This window comes from Glycine max, chromosome 20 (assembly GCF_000004515.6).
Source record: "Glycine max cultivar Williams 82 chromosome 20, Glycine_max_v4.0, whole genome shotgun sequence".
Lineage (NCBI taxonomy): Eukaryota > Viridiplantae > Streptophyta > Magnoliopsida > Fabales > Fabaceae > Glycine > Glycine max.
In genome coordinates, this window is record NC_038256.2 from 33,773,530 (window position 1) to 33,799,728 (window position 26,199).

Consider the following 26,199-nt stretch of genomic DNA (forward strand, 5'->3'; position numbering starts at 1 on the left):
AGGTTCACTGACCCTAACTATGGTGTTAAAACGGTAAATTTTATAATAAACTCCCCTCACCTAGTGTGAGCTACCCGCGGGTTCCTCGTCACATCACTTGGATATTTCTCTTTCGTCCTTGCTCTTCGATTCCTCGCAAGCCTCTACCATGCCAAAACGAAGGAGACTTAATATGGATTTCAGAAAACAAAGCTAATAACAATGCTCTGGGTCAAACACCCACGTCACTACATGAAAAGGCTGAGAGCATTTCGGGTTTTACAAAGGGACATCATTTGGAAATTACGACCACGCCAATGTGACCAGGGTTCAGTGTAGGTTATGGAAATAACATGCATTTCATGAAAGGATAACGTTTACAAAGTCTCTTTGCTCTAGGGTTTTTCAAAGGAAGCGTAAAACATGCAATGGTGGTTCCAAAGTCAGAAAAGATACAAAGACAGGATGAAACTAACGAGAAACAAGCATAGAACCATGGTTACCTTGAAGGAAAACGAAATGTCAGATTAGGGTTTTGTTCTCTACCGAAACCGCGAGCCAAGTTGGAAGATTCCGCTTCGGTTGAAGGGTTCCTCTCGGTGTGGGATTTCAACGGAGAACAATAGCGGTTTGTGGTGGCTAATGGTGGTTATGGATGATGGAGAAAGAGCTTGGGTCATTGTAAATGGCTTCGGAAGAAAGAAAGGAGAAGAAATGGCGATTTTCCTAAGCTACACGAAAGCAAAGGCTGAAATGCTCAAGTGAGAAATGCTCTCCGGAACAGAAACTTCGCGCACACTCCAGACATCTTCTCAAAGATCCCAATGATCAGATCATGACCAAGTGCCTTGTGAAGCTGCAAACCAAATTTCGAGAAGATCCAACGGTCAATGAAGGCTGAAAGGCGTTTTTACTGAGATAGCTTCATGTAGCTTCCTCAAGAAGCTTCATTAAGAGGCTTCCTCAAGAAGCTTCCTCGTGGCTTCTTTGAGAAGCTTTCTCAAGAGGCTTCTTTGAGAAGCTAACGCTTTACTACTAACACCCTTTTAATAACTAAACTCACCTCCTTGAAAATAATTACGGATAAAATAACACAACAAATATAATCAAGCATCAAACATAATTATTAATAATATATAGATATATACCAGGGTGTTACACTTCATAGCTTCAAATAGATTAAATGTAACTTTTTGATCATCCACGCTTATTTCCATTTTACCTTTCCCCATATCCACCACACAATTGGTGGTTAACATGAAGGGACGACCCAAAATCAATGGAATGTTAGTGTCCTCTTCAATGTCCATGACAACAAAATCTGTAGGGAAGGTGAATTGTTGCACCTTAACCAAAACATCTTCAATTACACCATAAGACCTTGTGATAGAACGATCTGCCAACTGCAATGTCATTCTTGTTGGCATAATTTCCAACTCTCCAATTCTCCTACACATGGAGAGAGACATCAAATTTATACTGGCTCCCAAATCAATGAGAGCTTTTCCAACTGACACTGCACCAATAGAGCAAGGGATTGTGACACTCCCTGGATCCTTGTATTTAGGTGGGAGGATTCTTTGAATCACAACACTACAGTTTCCTTCCACCACAATATTATCCCTGTGGATATATTTGCTCTTCTTGGTCAACATATCCTTTAGAAACTTGCAATAAAGTGGCATTTGTTGTAGGGCTTCTCCAAATGGGATAGTTATCTCCAATTTCTTGAAGATATCAAGAAAATGAGCAAAGTGTCGCTCCTTGTCTTTCTTAGACGATACCAAAGGATATGGTACTCTTCCTTGAGCATGGGACAACCTCTTTCTTCCTTTCTCTAGCTAGCTCACTCTTTGTCTTCCTTTCTCCCTTTTTTTCATTTTTTTCTTCTTTTTCTTTTTCTCTTTCATTTTCTTTTTCTTTTTCATCATTTATTTCTATCTCTCTCAACTGATGTCCTTCTTTTTCCTTGTCATCCTCAGCTACTAGCTTTTGTTCTTCACTACCCCTCCCTTCATTCTCCACCATGATTGCCTTCTTGCCTCTGGTCATAATAGCTTTGCATTCTTCCTTTCGATTCTTTTCAGTGTTTACTCTTCTTGGTCAGCATATACTTTAGAAACTTGCAATAAAGTGGCATTTGTTGTAGGGCTTCTCCAAATGGGATAGTTATCTCCAATTTCTTAAAGATATCAAGAAAATGAGCAAAGTGTCGCTCCTTGTCTTTCTTAGACGATACCAAAGGATATGGTACTCTTCCTTGAGCATGGGACAACCTCTTTCTTCCTTTCTCTAGCTAGCTCACTCTTTGTCTTCCTTTCTCCCTTTTTTTCATTTTTTTCTTCTTTTTCTTTTTCTCTTTCATTTTCTTTTTCTTTTTCATCATTTATTTCTATCTCTCTCAACTGATGTCCTTCTTTTTCCTTGTCATCCTCAGCTACTAGCTTTTGTTCTTCATTACCCCTCCCTTCATTCTCCACCATGATTGCCTTCTTGCCTCTGGTCATAATAGCTTTGCATTCTTCCTTTCGATTCTTTTCAGTGTTTACTCTTCTTGGTCAGCATATACTTTAGAAACTTGCAATAAAGTGGCATTTGTTGTAGAGCTTCTCCAAATGGGATAGTTATCTCCAATTTCTTAAAGATATCAAGAAAATGAGCAAAGTGTCGCTCCTTGTCTTTCTTAGACGATACCAAAGGATATGGTACTCTTCCTTGAGCATGGGACAAACTCTTTCTTCCTTTCTTTAGCTAGCTCACTCTTTGTCTTCCTTTCTCCCTTTTTTTCATTTTCTTCTTCTTTTTCATCATTTATTTCTATCTCTCTCAACTGATCTCCTTCTTTTTCCTTGTCATTTTCAGCTACTAGCTCTTGTTCTTCACTACCCCTCCCTTCATTCTCCACCATGATTGCCTTCTTGCCTCTGGTCATAATAGCTTTGCATTCTTCCTTTGGATTCTTTTCAGTGTTAGCTCCAAAACTTCCAGAAGAATTCTCAGTTATTTGCTTGGCCAGCTGTCCTACTTGGATCTCCAGGTTCTTTATGGCAGATTTTGTGCTCTTATGATTCGACATAGTAACTTGCATGAATTGAGCCAAAGTCTCCTCCAGCTTGGTTGTCCTCTCATAAAGGCTATGCCCTTGATTTTGAGGCCTGTTGGATGGTCCACTTTGATCTTTGTTGAACTGGTTTCCTGGATGTGACCTCCATTGCCCTTGATTCTGATTAAAGTTAGAACCTTGCTGAAAGCCTGCAAATCCACTTGCATTAAAATTTAACTTGTGCTGATTTCCCATGTAGTTCACTTCTTATGCAGCCTCTTCAAGAGGTATACAACACCCAGACTCATGAGCTCTTCCTCATATGCTACAACCTGCAAAACAACTAGATGTGAAGGTTGAATCACTTGCAATTGATTAGGCAACTTACTCAGTGTTTCAGCCAATATCTCTAGCTGTTTAGCTAACAACTTGTTTTGTGCCAATAAAGCATCTTGTGAGGAAAGCTCTAACAGGCTTCTCTTTGTAGAAATGTAAGTCTAATCATGCAAGATGGCATGATCACTTGCAGCCATATTCTCAATAAGCTCCATAGCCTTTTCAGGGGTCTTCAATTTGATCTTCCCTCCAGCAGAAGCATCCAATAACTGCTTGGACTGTGACCTTAACCCATCTATAAAAATATTAAGCTGAATTGGTTCGGAGAATCCATGAGTTGGTGTTTTCCGCAACAAGCTACGGAATCTTTCAAGTGCTTCACTCAAAGATTCATCCAGGAACTGATGAAATGAAGAGATGGCTGCTTTTCCTTCAGCTGTTTTGGACTCGGAAAATACTTTTTCAAGAATTTTTATACCACCTCATCCCAAGTCTTCAAACTGTTTCCTTTAAATGAATGTAGCCACCTCTTGGCTTCTCTAGACAATGAAAAAGAGAACAAACTCAGCCTTATTGCATCCTTAGGCACATTGACAATTTTCACTGTATTACAGATTTCAAAGTATGTAGCCAAGTGTGCATATGGGTCTTCATTCGGCAAACCATGAAATAATTTTCCTTGAATCAACTGTATCAAGGAATAAGGGTATGTGATGTTGTGGGCTTGAACTTCCGGCCGCATAATGCTTGTGAAGAATTACAGCACGGTCGAGTTAGAATAATCTTCAAGAGTAACCCTCTGTGGTTGATCTTCAGCAATAATTGGGACTTCAGATGTACCTACTCCAGATTCTCTTAACTTTGGAAAAATCAAAGATTACTCAGATGATTGAGCTTCCTCCAGACCTAGTTGTGTTGTCCTTTCCTGCAGAATTCTTCTCCTTCTTGCCGTGTTGTTTCTCCTATAAGTGGCTTCTATCTCCAAATCTAATGGAGCTAAATCACCTGCAGAAGAGTTACCTCACATACAAGAAGCACTAAACAAAGCAACGGTCAACCAAATCAAGAGAAATATAAATTCTAACTAACTATTCACAAAATCAATGAAAGAATAAAGAATAAATGTCTACAAACTGAACTCTACTTTCTAAATGGAAAGAAGTTCCTCGGCAACGGCGCCAAAAACTTGTTTCACGGTTTACGATAAAGGCTTGTTCACTAAATAAATTAAATCGCAATGCTAATCAACAAGTGTACTGAGTCACACAAGTAATATAAAACGGTAAGAACCGAGTATCGAATCTCAGGGAACTTGTTTCATTCAGAAAATATGCATTCAATGAGCAAACATTTGTGTAAAGCAAGTAAATGATTATAAGGTGGTTTTTATCTATAACTCTAATTAACCACAAACTAAAGTATTGAAGAATAAGAGATAAAACTGATGAATAAAAATGTTGGGTCATTCTACTGAACCTATTTGATGTTACTAAGGATTTTTCTCTATTTAACGTTGTTCTAGTATTTTATGCCGAAAATAACTACCTAAACCACGATTCTTCAAGTGAATGGCCTAACTCTATTTAAACTTCGTTCTAGATCCCTCGTCGAACTTAGCCTAAATGAGTTGCATTAAGATTACGACATAAAATAAACTAAATCCCTGTACTCCATGTCCAGACATACAGTTCTCTAGCCTACTCTATTAAGTTCTAAGGATTTAAAACACTTTCCAATGCTAAAAATCCTAACTTTACACATAAATCGGTGATCAAGCCACAAGCATGTAGTTAAAAAACACAGATAGAAGCAATGAACACATACAAACAACTTCAAATAGATAGTAAGAGAGTGTTACATCAACTGTTCAACTGAAATCCCCAACAAGAGGCTTAGCCTTCCATTGCAAGGTAACAACTTTCAGCACCAAGAAGGGATTTTTGGAAGGGAAATAGAGTTTACAATTGGTGGGGATGTCTCCTCCACCTCTAGAAACCTAAAATCACTCCCAAAACCTAAAACTATCTTGAAGCTGAAGCTCTGACGTTCTAGCTTCTCCTCTTATTCTCTGTCTCTTTAGACTCTCTAGCCCCTTTCTTTTTTGCCCAACTTCAGTGTTTAAAAAAGCTCTTGAATGTTTCATATTTTGAAGGCTCGCTTAGCGCGGTTTGCTCGCTAAGTGCGAGTAAGTCAACTTTGGCATAGCAAGTTGGGCGTGCTAAGCGCGAGAAGGGACAAACTCCAGGCTGGGTGAGCTGGTGGCGTGCTGAGTGCGGAACCTTCTGACTGATCCTCTTCTAGGGTTTTCCAACGCGCTAAGCGAGCTGAGTGCCTCGCTTAGCGGATATCACTCACTAAGCATACATGCCTCGCTTAGCGAGACACCAGCAGCTAGCCTTCTCTTCAAATGGCCTGAAACTAAAGTTGATTCACATTAATTCACACAAAATTGGAATATCTACTGAGCATAATCAAACTAAACATGAAAATATGTACAAATCCTACAAAAAGAACCATAAATTAGGGGAAATATGCAAATTTAATGAAACTATTCAATACAAAAGTTAGTCGTAAATAACGACTAACAATGATATATATACCTTTCCATCCATAATTATCATTTCAAGATGCCTTTGCTTATCCTTGGGTTGCACAAACCAAAGATTAGTTATTTGTACCGCTAGCTTCAATGTTTCCTTTTCCCCATCTATTTCTTTGATTAGATCAAACTTGCATCCCATAGCCTTTAATTAGATCTATGAATAACAAAGAAAAAGCATCCCAATTTAGAATCTAAGATTTTCAAGATAGAGAAATTGAAAAAAAAGCATTCATAAGTTAGAGTAATGCAAAATATGAAACCTGACCAGAAAATTACTAAGTTTTTCATGTAAGCTTTCAACACAATTCTATCTTCCTCAACTTTAAACCCAATTCATAAAATTCATTTTCGATTGCACAATTGGATTACGCTTTAAGCTAGTTAACAGAAACACACAACTATACTCCATGTACATATATGCTTTGAGAAGTAAACATTTTATATTGCACTATGCTTTAACCTATATTTTATTTTTGAATCAACAGAAATTTCAAGTCACCTAAACATAACTTATAGAAATAAGAAAAAACTTGGATAACAATTTCAAGTCATCTAAGAAATATCAAGTCACCAATTTCAATTTGACAATAGCAACCATAGCCAGTATATACCAAATCAGAAAAACAAAAACCTTATAGCGTACCAAATTCAATTTGACAATAGCAACCATAGCCAGTACCAACATTGAATAAAACATAGCAAATAATTTCCTATTTCATTATTGCATTATGCTTTAAGCTTAGCATATATTCTTTGAGAAGTTAATAGAAACACAAAACCTAAACATAAATCTATAAGTGGAGACAAAAGAGATTTCAAGTCACCTAAACATGGCAACTTATTCTACCAAATTAGAAAAAGAAAAACTACAATTATAGAGTACCCAGTTTCAATTTGGCAGTAACAACCATAGCTAGTAACTACCAATTCAGAATAAGAAAAACCTTATAGATTACCAATTTCAATTTAGCATTAATAAAAAGACTCATTGGCTAATTTGGTTAAAGAAAGAAAAATAAAAAAGAGAGTATTCATCAAATTGAATTAGCCTCTACATTCAAATTTTCTCAATCCTAATCACAAATTTCATAATAGTCAAACATTGCAAGAAAAATGTAGTTTACTAGTGAACTGAAATTTTATTTCTATTAGTGGTTTGTATGGTGATTTGGTTTAGATAAAAAGCAAAAGAAAGCTTGGGTAAAGTCTCTTTCACCCCTTAATAGAAAGAAAAACCCAAATAAAAATGATGATCAAAAAGCAACTTAGAAAATAGGGATTTCAAACCCTAACAACATATAGAATGTATATTTCGTGGGATAAAAAACACTCACTTGTTATGAGATCACTTACCCCTACATTAGATAGAAAAACCAACCTTAAAACCTAATCTTAAAAAAAATGGAACTAAAAGAAATTTGTGGGAATCCCTTACCCAAATTGCACCCCAAAGCAAAGATCTCTCATCTATGGTTTATCATCGAAAGCTAGTTGATAATTGCCTTAATTACTTAACCACATGTTTCATAAGGCAATTAATCTAATTTTAGGGAAATGTTTTACTCATTTTTATCTTAGTTTGGTAAATATTAAATTTCTAGTTTAGATTTAGTTTCTTGGGTTTCATCTAATATGTTTTGACTACTTTTTGTGGAAGTGGAATGGAAAGTGGAAAAAATTTAGAGTTAATTTTTGAAGAAAAAGCAAACTTTGATGTAGCTAAGCCGAGAAATGGAGTTTGATCTAAAATCTGAGTGCAAGCAAAATGGTCTTTTTATAAGATGAAACTAAATTTTGGAGTTGAGCTAGATTATGTTCTCTTACTCAAAATGTTTTTCACTTTCGTTGAGCTTAGCTAAGCTAGAATTTTGAGCTTAGCTAAAAGTCACTAAAATTAAAATCTTTTGCTCTTGTATATATAGGGCTTGGCTGTCATTTAGGAAGGGGGTACTTCATTTGGCACAAGTGCATGACCCCATTGAGAGGGGAAGCCTTTTTTGGGCTCCATTCTTCATCTTCTTCCTCCCTCCATGTATTTTGGTCTTACCCATGGAAATGGGTAGCTAGATCTCTCCATTGGCGGGGTTAAATTGTAATTAAATCTTACTTTCATGTATTTCTTTTGAAATATATATATATATATATATATATATATATATATATATATATATATATATATATATATATATATATATATATATATATTCTTCTTGTTCTTCAATGTTAGTTTTTAATGCTTGTTATTGGAAAATACTTTCATAACTTGATTTTGGGATGAGATTGTAATTGAAAAATGCTCTCTTTATCTTGAATTAAGGTAAAATGAACAATAAACCTCGAAGTTAGGAATAGGATAAGAGTTATTGGTTATCTTTGCATTATTAAGCTTAAAGCAAGTTCCTTTATAAAATGTGCAAGGGATTGAAATTTAATGGAGGAACTTTGGTCTTTTCACCTAAAGAATTAGGGATTGGAATACCATTTTGGAACTATGACTAACATTAACATTAAATCTCAAGTTAGGTATTACGTTTTAGTGTAAGGAGAGTTTGGTTCAGTGCAATCCAATCTTGACAATCACTTTGTTATTTGAAAACTCCCTTGTTTTAAGCTTTGTTTTTACTAAAAAACCACAAAAAAGTATTTTAATTACTTTGCCTTGTTTTATTTTTAACTTACTCAAAATCAACTAAAGTTCATGTTTTACTGTTTTCTTGTGATATTTGTTAGATTAGATAGTGATTTCGTGAAATTTGTCCAATATTACACAAGTCTCTAAGGAAACGATACTTGGACTTCCAATTTACTACTTGTCCGGTTTGATATGCTTGCCAAAGAAACATTAGCACCATTTTTTAGGTACCCGTTTTGCATGAAATCAAGATAAAGAAGGAAAAGGGAGGTTCCTACCTTTTGACACACGATTTTGGTTAAGTTGCATCTGATCTCTTAGCTCACAGTTTTGTTTGATGAGATAGAGAAGGTGTTAAACAAGTGGTCTCAATAACTTAAGAGGGGGGTGAATTAAGTTTCAAAATTTTCCCCTAACAAATTTTAATTCTCTCTTTAAATGATATATGTAGACTTAATATGCAGAAGAAGAAGCAATGAATAATTTAATTGATGCTCTTTAAATGCATAAGACAAAATTAAATTGCAATAATGTAAATGAGATAAGGGAAGAGAGAATTACAAACTCAGTTTATACTGGTTTGACCACTTCCTGTGCCTACGTCCAGTCCTCAAGCAACCCACTTGAAATTTCCACTATCTTTGTAAATTCATTTACAACTTCTGAACCACCTATGAATACTTTTCCTTTGTGTTCAGAAAAACTCACAAACCAAGAGACTCACTGCCTCTTGATCACAATAATTTTTTTCTTTTTGAAGTACAAAAGTTTCTCTCTCTTTTAGAAAAGTATAATACAAATTGAAGAACTTAGAATAATCCTTAATTGATTTGCAAGTGTTTGGCCAAAAGTTTGTTTTTGAGAGAACAAGACAATAAAGTTCTAAAAAACTCTCTTCAAACTTTCGCAGATAAGTCACATATTTATAGGCTCTTGGTGGTTTTCCAAAAACTTATGAAGGGATGTGACTTTTCAGAGTAACTTTTAAAATTTCAAAGTTCAAATTTCAAATTTCAAATTTTAAACTTTCTGAAAAAGCTTTTTAAAATAATTTTGCTTCTGGTAATTTGATTACAATGTCTGGTAATCGATTGCTAGTGGAAAATGTCTTTTTCGGAAAATGTTAAAAATATTTTAAAACCTTTTTATAATCAATTTAAAAACTATGTTGTGAGGTCAAACATTTGCAATCACTAAGAGACTCTTTTAACAAAGATAGACTAAGACTTAGCTTTCTTCTTGTACTTTGTTTTCTTGGTCTTGATTTGGACTTGAAATAAAACTTGTATTGTTTTTGTTTTGACATCATCAAAACCTTCATACATATACATTCACAGAAGGAACAAAGATTTTCTATCTCATGACACACCCATCTTGTCAAACAGAGAAATGAAACTCTATATTATCATAACAATAGAAATAATTTATTTTCTCGAGAACATAAATATCTACTTTATTTTCTTTTCTAAAATTGTAAAAGAAAAAAGAGAATAGAAAAACACCTTTTTCCTTATGTGACATCTCTGTCAAACTCAAGTCAAAATCCTTCATCAAGACCCTCACTTTTTCTTGATACATTTTTCAATGTGGTTTATAGTTAGGAGGCAAGCCATATGGTGGGAAGGAATGCTTGCCTCCTAACTAAGAGATAAATTCCATGGAACATAATGGTGTTTGGGACCTTGTAGAATTGTCAAAGGGTTGTAAGAGAGTTGATTGTAAGTGGGTCTTCAAGATTAAACGTGACTCTCATGGCAACCTTAAACATTACAAGGCTAGACTTGTTGATAAGGGGTTTACTCAGAAAGATGACATTGATTATAAAAAACATTTTCATTGGTCTCACAAAAGGATTCTTTCAGGATTATCATGACATTAGTAGCCCATTATGACTTGGAGCTACATTAGATGGATATGAAAATTTCCTTTCTTAATGGAGATTTAGAGGAGAATATTTATATAGACCAACCAATGGGGTTCTTAGTTGAAGGAAAGGAACACATGGGTGAAAATTAAAGAAATCAATATATAGTCTTAAGCAAGTTTCCTGCCAATGATATTTGAAGTTTAATAATACCATTGTTTCCTTTGGATTTAAGGAAAATACTGTTGATTGGTGTATATATTTGAAAGTCAGTGGGAGTAAGGTTTTTTTTTTTAATTTTGTATGTTGATGATATCTTACTTGCAACTAATGATCTTGGTCTTCTACATGAGACTGAGAAGTTTCTCTCTAGCAACTTTGAAATAAAAGATATGGGTGAGGCAAGCTATGTGATAAGGATAGAAATATTCCAAAATAGATCACAAAGATTGTTAGACTTGTCTCAGAAAGCATATATCAATAAAGTATTAGAGAGATTCACGATGGAAAAGTGCTCAGCATCACCCGTTCCAATTTAGAAAAGAGACAAATTTAGTCTCGCACAATGTCTTAGAAATGATTTGGAACGAAAACAAATGGAAGTAATTCCGTATGCATCAATTGTTGTTGCATCTACCATGGAAGCTAAATTTATAGCATGTTTTGATACCACAATTCAGGCTACTTGGTTGCAAAACTTTATTTTAGGGCTTGGGATTGTTGATAGTATTGCTAGGCACTTGAAAATGTATTGTAATAACTCCGCACCAGTATTTTTTCTCTAAGAACGACAAATACTCTAAGGGTACTAAGCGTATGGAATTGAAGTACTTTATTGTGAAGGAAGAAGTTCAGAAACAAAGAGTATCAATATAACATATTAGCACTAATCTTATGATAGTTGATCCTTTGACAAAAGGATTACCACTCAAGACATTTATAGAACATGTTGAAAGTATGAACATTATTGTTATTGATGATCATTTAGTGTAATTTACCTTATGCATTTTTATTGACACTTTGAGCTCATTTATGATATGTTTCTGATTACTTTGCATGCATATTTGTATTAGAGTAATGTTAAGAAGTTTTATCTTAAATAAAGACATTATGTTGTACTAATTATGTACTCCTAACTAATGGTCATTTTAAGGAGAAGACTAATTTGTAGTACATGGAAGAGACTATGTCAATGAAGTAATATAGAACCGTCATGACTCGAATTGGTTCCTATTCTTAATCATGAAATTATGATGTACCTAATGTATAGAACAATTTAGTTATTTTAATGCTTATTATGTTAGTTTAATCTATTTATTTATTTAGTCCATAATGTTTGGTAATATCACATGAGTCAAGTGGGAGAATGTTAAAATTAATGTCTCATGTGAGACGTATGTGACTTATGTAGGGACTAACAAATAATTAATAATTAATAACTAAATGGTAATTTGGTTAAATATGAGAAGTTTTTAGAGACAATGACTACTTGATGGAAATAGTGATTATAAAGGGATTAATATCCACTAATGAGAAACAAGATCCTCTTTTTAGTAAAAAAGTGTTCTTTCTAACTCTTAGTTATCATGAATGTAGAGAGACAAAAAGAATAATCAAGGAAATAAAATATTGTTTCTCTCATCTTTCAAGGAATTAAAGTGTACCGAAAAAAAGTCTCACCATAGAGAAAAATATGCATTGTTTATCTATTATTGATGAGAATCGTATGTTTTAAGATCTATTAATTATCTATAATTGCCAATTCAAGAAACTCTTAAGTTTTACAAATGTGGGAGAAGAAGTAGTTGGCTGTGGAGAAAAAGAAGGGCAAGGAGTGGATCAGGACTTGAAATAATTGACTGCGGTGAAAGAGGAGTAGATCTGGAAAGCTTGGTTGCGGAGAGAGAAGACTCAGATTTTTTAAAAAAAATTAATAATTGTTTATTGTTTTAAAATATTTTTTTAATAATTTTAATATATTTATTGTTATTATTTTTTCCGGTAAACAACCTGTTATTATAGGCAATTTTTTTATTCCTCACCGTTGCCCATGATAACCAATCTTCCCCGTAGCCGCATCCCACTTCTTTGCTACCTGACTCCTTATGAATTTCACATGTTGTGTATGAGTAGTATTTTTTACTTGTTAATTTTACACAAAATGCATGGACAGTATTTTACTTTTAGATGATTTTTTTTACACTGTTTGCAACGTTTATATAATCAACATTGTTTTTTATATCAATTTTTAATATATAAATAATTGAAATAACACTCTAATTTTAACTAACTTTCATAATACTAGTTAATCTTATCTAAAATTCATTCATATATTGTAAAATTCAAATTAAAAGTGTTATACACGCTTAATAGTATTCGTTTTGAGTATTAGACTCTATTATTAGAAAATTCTTCCACGGTAGTTTCTCTTTGGGGGGTTTCCCCATTTATTTCATAAAATAAAATAAAAAGAACTTCTTACACGGTAGAAAGAAAATAAGAGAAATCACAATATGTCCATACTTATAATTCTCAATTGCCTCTGCCCAAAAAAAAATCTCAATTGCCCCCACATGTCTTAATATGTAGCTACTTTAATTGAACTGCTAAAAGAGACTCTTTTTATTTTTGACATTGTTGAATTCTCTAACGATTTAGATTGACTATTCATATTTTGGGTTGTTCAAAAAAGAAACAAACTATTCATATTTTGGGATGAGTTTTTTTCTTTTTAAGGAATTTTGGGTTAAGTTAATAACTGTATTATTACCACTGTTACTTGATTCATATTCATCTAATGCAACTATTATCATGATTCCAGATAAATTATTTGCATGCCGGAAACAATTAAGAATGGAAAAAGTTTGGCCAAATTGTAGTTTCTGTCGGCATAAAAAAATTGTAGTTTCTGTTATTTTTTAATCGTGAAACCAAGTTTGTTTTGGACAGAACAACAAACAAAGTTAACAAAGATAGAAAATATCTAACAACATAGATCAAATCTTGCAATTTTTACATAACAAGATAAAATCATTGAAGTTGCATATAGTATAGATATCTACTAGTAATTAAACCAAAATAAAATATTCTAAAACTAGTATATGCAATCGATGAATAATAACCTTTAAACCTTGTAATATACTTCACGTTCTAAGAAGAAAAGATATGGAGGATTTTTGTTTTCCCCGCCGGCAGCAGCGCCGCCTTCAATCCACATGACACAACCACTCGACCCAAACCTTCTCACTGTCACAAACATCACACTTTTGTGTCTCTGATATACTAACAATAATTTCCTTAGATTTCTTCTCTGTTTTCACTCCCATTGCTTTGTCACGATGAACATAATTACCCTTATTCGCAACCGCGCCATGAATTCTGCTCGCAGGATTCTCATCGGTTCTAGAAATTCATCGTTTTCCGGGTCCACACCTGCAAAATCTGACCACACTCTTTCCATTGCTAACAATTCGCTGAAACCTCGTTTCTATCATGACCACTCCAATCACCACCTTTTTCAAATTCATCGCACAAAGGGTATTGCTCAGAAATTTTTTGGCTTACCCTCTTCGAATTTCGCCCCTTCACCAATGCATTTCAGTTTTAGCACATTTAACAGCGACGTTTCCACCTTCAAGGTTCGAAATTTCTCGAACTCTGTTGAGACCCGCATCAATGACAACAATTTTGAGAGGATTTACGTACAGGGTGGAATGAACAATGTGAAGCCGTTGGTGGTGGAAGGTGTTCATAAGGATGATGAGAGTGTTGCAGGAGAGAAGAATTTAGGTGGTGATGTGAATGCGAGCGTGGGAAAGAGTAAAGGGGAGGACTCAGAGGTGGAAAAAGAAGCATGGAAGTTGTTGCAGGGTGCTGTTGTGACTTATTGTGGCAACCCCGTGGGAACTATGGCTGCAAATGATCCTGGTGACAAGCTACCCTTGAATTATGATCAGGTCTTTATTAGGGATTTTATCCCTTCAGCACTTGCTTTCTTGCTTAGAGGAGAAAGTGAGATCGTCAAGAACTTTCTTCTTCACACCTTGCAATTGCAGGTAATTTACCCCCCTTTTAGAGTCACTTGAATCCGTCTGGATGAATGAGAAATGTTAGTAGCGCATTCTAAGAGATTGTTTTGAACAGTCTCTTTCTATAATTGGCTGAAATTTATTGAAAATCACAAATTTTTGTGGGTTTGTGATTTTGTAGTTTTCAATAAATTTTAACAATAGTAGAGAATGTGTTAGAAAAAGAGTGTGTTGCTAGCACTCAACTTGGATGAATAGTTCTTCCCTCTGATGTATTCATCTTGGCTTTTTAAGTAAGAGTTAGGAACGTAATGGATGCTAATGATCAATTGTAAATCTGAGGGTTAAATGCTTAAAAGAAAGTGTATTTATTGTTATGATTAAAGATTGATCCCGAAAGAAAGTGTATTTATGATTACAAAAATCATTGAGCATTTTAAAACTTTGTTGAATATTGATTACTAATATTCTACCTTTTTCTTAAAAGAGTTGGGAGAAAACAGTGGACTGCTACAGTCCAGGGCAGGGCTTGATGCCTGCAAGTTTCAAAGTTAGAACTGTTGCTCTTGATGAAGATAATCATGAGGAAGTTTTAGATCCTGATTTTGGGGAATCAGCTATTGGTCGTGTTGCACCTGTAGATTCAGGTTAGTGGTTGACTATTTGACAGTTTCTTATAATATGCCTATAGAAGAATGATGTTGAAAATTGCTAATGAGATGTAAACCATGAGCAGTCTCAAAAACATTATTTGAGTAGCCTAACTAAATGATTCTCCTCTATTTTTTTTCATTTTGTTTCCTTGATAGGATTGTGGTGGATCATCCTCTTGCGGGCTTACGGGAAGCTCACTGGTGACTGCAGCTTGCAAGAAAGGGCGGATGTTCAAACAGGCTTAAAAATGATCCTTAACTTGTGTTTAACAGATGGGTTCGATATGTTTCCTTCTCTGTTAGTCACTGATGGGTCTTGCATGATAGACAGGCGGATGGGCATTCATGGTCACCCCCTTGAGATCCAAGTGAGTGTAACTATGTAATGCTTTTCATTCTTATCTTATTTTTATTGGGTGCTAAATATGAATTTGGAAACTATGCTGTTTGAGGCATGTTCTATTTAAAATTGAATGATGCTCTATATTACTAAGTTGCAATTATCATAGTCTATACTTAAATCAGTAGATGCTCCTGTTTTATTTGATGTATGCTATTTTCATGTATATGCCACAAGTGACATTAATATATGTTTGTTAAACATGAGATAAAACTCTGCATTCAGGTAATCTGCTTTCTGAATTCAACCTCTATTTTTGCACTTATCATTCCTCCATTTATCTGTGGTAAGTTTTACTTTACAGGCATTATTTTACTCAGCTCTTCGCTGCTCACGTGAGATGCTTGTTGCAACTGATGGAACCAAAAATCTTATTAGAGCCATTAACAACAGACTCAGTGCACTGTCATTTCACATTAGAGAATATTATTGGGTGGATATGAAAAAGATGAATGAAATATACAGGTATAAAACTGAAGAGTACTCCATGGATGCCATCAACAAATTCAACATCTATCCAGAACAAATTCCGTTGTGGTTAATGGATTGGATTCCTGAAGAAGGTGGATATTTGATTGGGAATTTGCAGCCAGCTCACATGGACTTCCGGTTTTTCTCACTTGGAAATCTTTGGTCTATTGTCTCATCATTGGGCACCCCAAGACAGAACCATGCTATTTTAAATCTGATAGAAGCAAAATGGGATGATCTTGTGGGGCATATGCCTCTTAAGATATGTTATCCTGCCTTGGATAATGAAGAGTGGCGCATAGTTACTGGCTGTGACCCAAAGAATACGTAAGTTCTTACCATAATTTTTCTTTCTGTTGTTTGTGTATCTGAGAGCTTTGATTTTTTTTTATACGGATTACATTTGATGAGATTATGTTGTAAAATTAGTTTGTCTTTGTAGTCAGAATTTCTTCTGAGTGCATCTTAACTGAAACAACATGCTTAACTTTTGCAGCCCTTGGTCATATCACAATGGTGGATCTTGGCCAACCCTTCTGTGGCAGGTAAATTTTCCCTGATGGCAATGTGTGTGTTTTAAGGTCAGCTCAGATATATTGTTGGCTATCCACTTTGTCCTGTGTCTTACTACCTCAACTATTGAACCCCTAATTTTGGTGGCTCTGATCGTTGGGAATAAGACACAGGGAGGAGTACTTACCAGGCCACCAATAGAAACTCATTCTGCAGAAAATTGGAAATTAAAACCATATACACCTGAAGTAAGAGAGAGAAAAAAGATCAGGAGAGATTATTTTCTTGGATTATTAATCATGAGATAAAATGTTTAAAATGAAACAAAAAAAATTGCCAATTTTGTCACTGAGACCTTGCATATCAACTGTCAAGTCATGAGATGTTGCTTTAATTTCTGATGCATTTTCCTTGTACATCCATCTTTCAGTTCACATTGGCATGCATCAAAATGGGGAGAATTGAACTTGCCCAGAAAGCAGTTGCTTTGGCTGAGAAAAGACTGCCAGTTGATTCTTGGCCAGAATACTATGATACACGTACTGGAAAATTTATTGGAAAACAAGCCCGAATGTATCAAACATGGACCATAGCTGGTTTCCTTACATCCAAGATGCTTTTGAAGAATCCTGAGATGGCATCCATGTTATTCTGGGAGGAGGATTACGAGCTTCTTGATATATGTGTTTGTGGACTTAGCAAGAGTGGCAGGAAAAGGTGTTCCCGTGGTGCCGCAAGGTCTCAAATTCGTGTATGATGAATTCCTAGGGAAGGGTACATTCATAGCCAGGGGATCATATATTTATATTGTGCGTTTGGTAGGTTATAGTAAAAGTTAAATTGGAAAATTAACACCTTCTCCTTTGTTCTAGGAGGGCGATTCTCACATTTTTACTTTTTTTTTGCATTGAGGGGATAGAGATTTAAAAGTATGACCTCTTGTCTGTATATGAACAAATATTCACATTGATTTATCTCATTATACAGTTGCTCCTTTGCAGCATTTTATAATGTGTTTCTTTGTGAGCGTACCTAAATTATTTTACCTCGTTCTGCTGTGTCTTTGACTTCACTTTCTCATCACTGATGCTGAGATTAGATGACATTATAAATCATAATACTGTCAAGGTTACCTTATTTGGAATGTTAAATGTTAAATCTTTCTACAAAGTCAATTGATTTGGTAACAAATCATTACAACACATACATGGGAATATTAGTTGAAGAACCTGATTTAGAATACTGAATTTAGAACCTACAAAGGTGAGAATACTGGCCTAGAGATGTGACAATATTAACTTGGGAAGGTGACAATATTGAATTTATGAACTAATCAGGTTCATGTGGTTAATTTTTTGTAACGAAAATTAGACGAAATGAACCAATTAAAAAGATGAATGCAAGTTCAAAGACTCAATTGAAAAGAAAAATTAAAAACCTAATTAAAAAATGTCAAATAGTTCAAAGACTTACAAATTAATTTAACCTAAATTTTAAAATTATAAGTTAGTCTATTCTTTTTAAATGCTATGATTATATAACATATATTTTTGTGATATGTGGTGAATTATTACAAATTTTTAATTATTAATTAAATTTAATATGTTCACCTTAAAATTAAAAAATTGTTTTTATTTTAATATTTATGTTTATCAACTCAAGTGAAATGCTCTTGTTATTGATTAGATTAGATGAAAAGTTAGATGTTTGATAAGATTAGATGAAAAGTTAGATGTTTGATAAGATTAGAGTTAAAAAATTAATTTATTAAATTAAGTCTGATAAAATTAACTGTAAAATAGTTAAAAAATAACAAAAATAAAATAAAATTATGATTTATTTTAAAAAAATAATTAAGAAATTAGATAAACATATTAAGGATCAAAATGAAAAAAATAAAAAATTTAAAACTAACATTATAAAAAAAACATTAAAATCATTTTAAAAAATTATTTATTAAACAATCAAATAAATTTTTCTCTCATAAAAAAAATTAACTGAAATTTATCCAATATGATCTTTGAGAAAGAAAAGAAAGTACTAAAAATAAGGGGGGAAAGTAAACCCATAAACAGCTGACAGGTGTCTTGGTTCCATTTACTACCAGTGAGTGGAGTTTGTAGACAGTAGTAGAAAGGGAAAGAGGGTTGATAGAAGAGAAGGGTTTAGGATTTTGCACAACTCACTCATGGAGGAGGAAGAAGCCCCAGACGTTATATGCGAGCTGGAAAACGTTCAAGGCTTAGTGGACGCCCTCACCGCCGTTCGGTGGAAGCGCCAGCAGGTAAGTAAATAATAATGCCCTAACCCTAACCCTAACCCTAGCCCTAACCCTAGCCCTTAATTTAATTAACGACCTACCTGGCTAGGACGCCGTGTTGGAGTTGTCCGAACACGGCATTGTTTTGATCGTCGAAGAAAGCGGTTGCCTCCAAGCCAAGGTTTATCTCAAACGAGAGGTGCGTTCCAATTCCATTATTGTACGAAGTTTGTCAATAACTGGCTTCTTCATTGGTTTTTTCTTCTTCTTCTTATTAGTTATTCATTCGTTACGATTACAACGCACGAGGAGGACGACCTCGTTTTGGAGTGAGTTTGGGGCATTTCGTAGATTGCTTGAACGCCTTCTCGGTTCCTGCTGGTCAATCAATATCAAGCCTTGTTCAGATTCAATATCCGGGTCCTGACATGCAGCTTCTTCTCAAGTATGTATTGTAATGTAACTAACTACTCCCTTCCCTTCCCTTCTTTTTTCATTTTCATTCAACGTGGTTCAGTAAATTGCATGCCTATGCCCATCCAGGGGATATAAATAAATATTACTTTGAATGAGGGAAAAAACTAGTGTGTATAATATAATCCTAAGTCTACCCTTCCCTTGATGTAATCAAAGGACACCTTCTACCTTTCTTGCTTTTCATAATTTTCTTTGTTAAGTACGAACTTCTGGTCGAATCTGTTATTGCATTCTGTGTGATAGTCATAATGATGGTTTATTGAATAAGATTCTACATAGCTCAATTTTCTTTAGGGCTCTACAATCAATCAAACAATTTCATAGAATTGTCTTGTCTTTGTCTTAAACATACATTCTTTAGATCTGTAGATTCGCTGGATGCCAGTATTTGTGCAGAGATCAGGACAAGGATTCCAGATACAATTGCATGGGACTACAATTTTGAACCTGCAGGGGCAAACCCTTTAACCTTTACTGTTAAAGTATGCCATGAATTTCACTTATCAATTTCAATGACTTCTTATCTTCTAAATGTCCCTTTTTTACACTCTGTAATCATAAAATAAAAATTGTTGCTTATGAACTCTGCAATATGCAGTCCAATAAGTTGCTGTTATTCTGAATATATATTCTATGGAAAATACATGTATTCCTGAAGTTGATACTTGTGAAAAAAAAAAAAACATTTCTTTTTGAATAATGTTAACTGATATTTTTTATTATCAATCTACGCCAAGTCTGCAGCTCTGAAGGAAGCTATTGAGGATCTTGAATGGCCTGGATCAAGCATCAAGATTACTCTAGAGCCAGATCCTCCTTCTGTTTCATTAAGAGCTGAAGGACATGGAGACTTGCAGGTTTGTATTGTTTTTAACTCAAATGATCAGATGCTGGTTGCTTTGAAATTTAAACTGATTATCTACACATTTGTTTTTCAGATAGACTTCATGTATTATGTGAATTCCGAACTCCTGGTGGCATTTCAGTGTGATCATCAAGCTTCTTTCAAGTATTCTATTTTTCTTTTTTAAAAACTATTATTTTTGTGTTAGTTGTCATTTCCTTGCCAGCAATTTATTTGTCATTACTATGCTTGTTGTTAACAGGTACAAATATAAGTTCCTCAGAGCAACAACTTCTAATATGCCTAGCAGTGTTATTAAAGAAAATAGAGGAAGTAAGTTAAGCATTGGGAGAGGTGGAATGTTAAAAGTCCAGCATCTGGTTTCAATTGCCAAACCATCTGTGTCACACCCATATGCTGATTCGGTTGGCTATCAGCAACCAAGTAGAATAGCTCATATTGAATTCTTTGTGAAACCAGAGGAAAGTGAGGACTGAGTGAATGATTATTAGTTACTATAAAGACTCCGTCAAGTTTTGCTATGCAAACCATTAACTTCGCAAAAGAATTACAAAATGGTTTGTATTCAGAATGTTGATCAAAGAGGTATTTTGCAGAAAAATCCTCGTTTAATCTGAGTTTTAGACGGAACAAGCTTGGTAAGGCCACTGAAACTTAAAACAGAATCGTAGCAATGTTGCTCAGATTTTGAAATTTTTGATGCATAGTTCAGGATTATTTTATCCCAATAACCCTTTTGACTTTTTTATCTGAATGATTATTCCCTTTCCAAATCATATACCAAAGTATCCCCATCATCATCATTGTAGCTGGTGTGAATTCGGGGATGAGAGACCCGAATTCACACCTATTTTTTGAAATTGCTTTTTACAACCCCTTTAGAATTTGGGATCCCCACACCCGAATTCTAAAGGGGCTTTTCTATTTTTATATTTTTCCTTTTGTTTTTATTCTTGTATTTAAAATTTCGTTTAATTTTTTTAATAATACAAATAAAATATTAATAATTAGTAATATATTTAAATATTACCAATAATTATTATAATTGTTGTTATTATAATTATTAATATTTAAAAAAATAATAATTTATCACAACCAAATAATATTATGAATAGAGACAAACACTAACAGAATTAGCAATTAGCAATTAGCATTTGTGATAATCCGTAAGCATAAAAAATGACAACATGAATTATAAGAGATTTTAACAATTTAATGGGTACATTGACAATTTTGATTTGTGTTTTCTTGATTATTTAAACATTTGTTCTTGAAATGATCATCGGTTTTGCACAATGAACACTTGAGTCGCCTCCTTTCTCTTTGGTCCATTTAGGGAGATGTCATCTTGGATTTAGGGATTCTACCACTAAGAAAATAATACTTTGTCGATTAAACTCAATTATATGCATGGAATTAGTTTTTTTTTTTTCTTTGGCCTCAATGATGTTGTCAAATTTTTTTATCAATTCTTTGCTTGGTGCCATCATTACTATGGCTTTTTTGTTCCTTTTGACAAAGTATTTGTTGCATCTTTTGTAAGTACTATTGACCAACACAAAGATTGAAAGGCTCTTTGTTTTTATAAACACTGAATTCATGGTCTTTGCAAGATTTGTTGTCATGTGATCCTATCGTCACCCATTATCCCAAGCAGTAGTCCATTTTATTTTTGGGATCTTCTCTAACCAGTCAATCGCTTGCTTATTTTTTTTTATTATATTATTCAAGTGATATGCAAATTTGGGCTTAGTCATGCTGTCTCCTGACATTTGATCAACAAAATACATTAATAATGTTTGTCCATATAATGCAAAGTTTAGTAAAAAATAATAATTCTTCGGTTGTGAAAAATATCAGGTTTTCGCAGTCTCGCCCTCAACAAGGGCAAAGACAATATGAAGGATGTGGTTAATCCCATCTTGTGTAACTGCCACTAACAATGTTTCTTTGTACTTCTCATAAAGAAATGTACCATCGATTTGAATTTTTGGTTTGTAGTATGCAAACCCATCAACAAGTGCTTTAAATGTCCAAAAAAAGATGATGGTACGTTGCACAACTAGGAAGTAGCTCTCGTTGTTCGCTATACAGGTGTATGCCAACTTGGAGCAATCCTACGAGAATTTACCCAAATTTCTCTTAGCGCTTCAAACATTTGTGTCTTGGACCATTGTTGAGCAAGAGTTAAAGTTGGTTTATAACGATCAACAAGAGTTACTTCTTGGTTGTGCAACCTACCACCATCTTTTTTGGACATTTAAGGCATTTTTTTATGGGTTTGCATACTGCAAATCAATAATGCCGATGATACTTTTCTTTACAAGAAGTACAAAGAAACATTGTTAGTGACAATCGTACAAGATAGAGTTAGTCACATCCTTCCGATTGCCTTTGCCAACTAGTCAAGTTTAAGGAAAGAGGTCATTAGCATAAGTAGGTTCCACAACTAAAGAATTATTATTTTTCACTAAACTTTACATTATATGGATAAACATTGCTAATGTATTTTGTTGATCAAATGTCAGGGTATGCCATAACTGAGCCCAAATTTGCATATTACTTCAACAATGTAATGGAAGAAAATAAGCAAGCGACTGACTGACTAGAGAAAATCCCCAAAAAATGGACTACTGCTTCGAGCGACGATGGAGTCACATGACAATAAATCTTGTTGAGGCCATGAATTCAGTGTTGAAAAAAACAAGGAGTCTCTTGATCTTTGTGTTGGTCAATAGTACTTACGAAAGATGCAACAAATACTTTGTCAAAATGAGCAAGGAAGCCATAGCAATGATGATGTCACGTAAAGAATTGACAGAAAATGTTGACAAGATCATTGAGGCCAAAGAAAAAAAGGCTAACTCCATGTTTGTAATTGAGTTCAATTGACAAAGTACTCTTTTCTAAGTGGAAGAATCCTTAAATCCAAAACAACAACGACTCCCAGAAAATTTTGTTGTAAACATTTTCGAACGATGGTGTGATTGTGGAAAATTGCAAAATCTACATGTCATATTCACATGTAATTACAACATGTAAGTACATCCAGGTTGATTACAAACAATTCATTAATGACATTTATAAGCTCAATTGTGTAGAAGCATATATGATGTGAAGTTTTGATGATGCCAAAAATAAGCGTGATTCAAGTCAAGAATCCAGAAATTCAAGAAGAGCGATGTACTTAGTTCCTAGGATCTTAGAAAGAATTCCTTAATTAATGTTGCACAGGTTTGGCCAAAGGATATTTTACAAAAGCATTTTGTGATTTCAAATATATGGAATTTCTCTCTGGTAATCGATTACCAGAGGACGTAATCGATTACCAGTAGCCAAATTCATTTATGAAACAAATTTGCAAATTTTGAATTTAAAGCTTGTAATCAATTATACAAGGCTTGTAATCGATTACCAAAAGTTTTAAACGTTTTATAACATTCTTTAGAAATTTGAATTTAAATTTTAAAGCTTGTAATCGATTACAACTTCTGTGTAATCGATTATCAGACATGAAAATTCAAATTTCAAGTCTGAAGAGTCACAACTCTTCAGAAACTAACTATGTAATCGATTACAATAGTTATGTAATCGATTATTAGTAAGGAATTTTCGAAAATAACTCCCAAGAGTCACAAATGTTTAAGAAGTTTTTGAATGGCCATCAATGGCCTATAAATAGGTGACTTGAGACACGAAATTTCTTAGAGTTTTTCTGAACAAATTATCTTATCCTCTCAATATCAAATTGTCTTATAACTTTCAAAATATTCCTTAGCCAAAACATTTGCAAATTCAATAAGAAATCTTGAGTGATCTTTCATTGTAGCATCCTTCTCTTAAAGAGAGAAAATTTTTCTTCTTCTTATTCAAAGAAATCTGATTAAGAGACTAAGGATCTCTTAAGTTGTAAGGTTATCTGAACACAAGGGAAGGGTTGTCCATGTGTGATTCAGACTTTGTAAAAGACTTTTTACAAGATAGTGGAAATCTCAAGCGGATTGCTTGGGGACTGGACATAGGCACAGGGCGTGGCCAAACCAGTATAAAAACTAAGTTTGCATTCTTTTTTTCCTTAAACTTCTTTTATTTATTGCAATTTATATTTCACTTTAAAGAATTTTATTTTGAATTGTTCTTGAAATACTTTATAATTAGGGTTTCATTATTAATTAAAAAGAGAGTTAAATTTTAATTGGGGATAGTTTGGTATCTTAATTCAACCCCCCTTCTTAAGATACTGAGGCCACTTGTCTAACAAGTGGTATCAGAGCTTCATTCTTGTATAAAGTTTAAAAGCTTCAAGAATAATGGCATCATCAAACTATTTATTTTTCGAAGGGAATTCTATAAATAGGCCTCCTATTTTTAATGGCGTGGGTTACCAATATTGGAAAACCTGCATGCAAATTTTTATAGAGGCAGTAGATCTGAATATCTAGGAAGCCATAGAAATTGGCCCTACATTCCCACTATGGTGGCAGGAAATACAACCATAGAAAAACCTAGGGAAGAATGGAGTGAAGAGGAAAAAAAATTAGTTCAATATAATTTAAAAGCCAAAAATATAATTACATCTGCTTTAGGGATGAATGAGTACTTTAGGATATCAAATTATAAAAGTGCAAAAGATATGTGGGATACCCTACAGGTAACATATGAAGGTACAATAGGTGTAAAAAGATCTAGGATAAATATATTAACTAATGAATATGAATTATTTAGAATGAATCCAAATGAAAGCATACAGGACATGTAAAAGAGATTCACACACATAATTAATCATCTTGCATCTTTAGGAAAAATATTTCCAAATGAAGATCTTATCAATAAAGTTTTGAGATGCTTAAGTAGGGAATGACAACCTAAGGTAACAACCATTATTGAATCACAAGATCTATCTAACATGTCTCTTGCTACTTTATTTGGAAAGTTACAGGAACATGAAATGGAATTGATGAGATTGAATCAACATGAGGAGAATGTTAAGAAAAAGAAAGGAATTGCTCTTAAAGCTTCATCATCTACTCAAGAAGGAAGTGATAAGGAGGACTCAATTGAAATAGACGAAGATGATGATCTTAATCTATTTGTAAAAAGATTCAACAAATTCTTGAGAGTAAGAGGAAATCAAAGAAGATCAAATTTTAAATCAAAGAAAAGGGCAGAAGATTCATCTTTTACTCCAAGATGTTATGAATGCAATCAACTTGGACATCTAAGGGTTGATTGTCCAATGTTCAAGAAAAGAATAGAGAAATCTGAAAAGAAACTCTTCAATGAAAAAGAAGGCTAAGAAGGCCTACATTACATGGGATGACAATGATATGGATTCTTATGAGGAATCAGAGAATGAAGTTGTAAACCTGAGTCTAATGACTAAGAACTATGAAAGCGATGAAGAGGTAACATCTTCTAATAATAACTTATCCTTTTCATTTGATGAATTACAAGATGCATTTATTGATTTACATAAAGAATCAGTTAAACTTGCAAAACTGGTTTCATCTTCTAAGAAAACAATTTCAAATCTAGAAAAAGAAGTTTTAAAATTAAATAAAGAATTAGAAAATCTTAAAACTGAAGTTATAACTTTAAGATCAAATGATACAATTCATTATTCTACTATGCATGATAATATAGAAATATCTAATTCATGCAATTGTTGTAAAAAATGTTTAGAAGAAATCAAAGATTTAAAAATTTCTCTTACCAAATTTTCTATTGGCAAAAATAATCTAGTATTATATTAGGAAAGCAAAGGTGTGTCTTTGATAAAGCAGGGTTAGGATATAAACCTGATAAACAACAAAAAATTTATAAAAATTTCTTTACATCTACACAAAGATATAGTTCTCCTTTCTTAACCTGTTTTTATTGTGGTAAGAAAGGACATGACACATCTACATGTTATTTTTAAAAAAATAACAATAATATTAAAATGATATGGGTCCCAAAAGGATCTTATATTAAAACTAACACACAAGGATCCAAGGAAATTTGGATACTTAAGTCATAAACTTGCTCATATAGGTTTCCTTGAAGAAGAGTTGGTACATAAATAGCAGATGCTCTA

General features: G+C 33.7%; 3 protein-coding genes across 4 annotated transcripts; 2 read left to right on the forward strand and 1 right to left on the reverse strand.

The window, feature by feature from the left end:
- Window positions 1–736: 736 nt before the first annotated feature.
- On the reverse strand, window positions 737–1,664 carry LOC100784569 (uncharacterized). The gene is made up of 2 exons (XM_006606804.1): window positions 1,128–1,664; window positions 737–835 (listed from the first exon to the last, which is right to left on the reverse strand). Exons 1-2 carry the CDS (start codon window positions 1,662–1,664, stop codon window positions 737–739), a joined length of 636 nt encoding a protein of 211 aa, XP_006606867.1.
- An 11,858-nt stretch (window positions 1,665–13,522) lies between these two features.
- Window positions 13,523–17,524, forward strand: LOC100785091 (alkaline/neutral invertase A, mitochondrial). The gene is made up of 6 exons (XM_003555130.5): window positions 13,523–14,511; window positions 14,972–15,131; window positions 15,294–15,505; window positions 15,842–16,335; window positions 16,505–16,553; window positions 16,952–17,524. The coding sequence occupies exons 1-6, from the start codon at window positions 13,795–13,797 to the stop codon at window positions 17,276–17,278; spliced, it is 1,959 nt and encodes a 652-aa protein (XP_003555178.1). The 5' UTR covers window positions 13,523–13,794; the 3' UTR covers window positions 17,279–17,524.
- A 1,082-nt stretch (window positions 17,525–18,606) lies between these two features.
- LOC100805068 (uncharacterized) lies at window positions 18,607–20,724 on the forward strand. 2 transcript variants are annotated; one of them, XM_003555746.5, is made up of 7 exons: window positions 18,607–18,805; window positions 18,891–18,980; window positions 19,060–19,226; window positions 19,620–19,740; window positions 19,996–20,115; window positions 20,197–20,267; window positions 20,365–20,724. In XM_003555746.5, exons 1-7 carry the CDS (start codon window positions 18,710–18,712, stop codon window positions 20,597–20,599), a joined length of 900 nt encoding a protein of 299 aa, XP_003555794.1. In that variant the 5' UTR covers window positions 18,607–18,709; the 3' UTR covers window positions 20,600–20,724. The 2 variants fall into 2 exon arrangements, with proteins under 2 accessions (XP_003555794.1, XP_040869121.1); XM_041013187.1 differs by having other exon boundaries at window positions 19,996–20,267.
- Window positions 20,725–26,199: the final 5,475 nt, after the last annotated feature.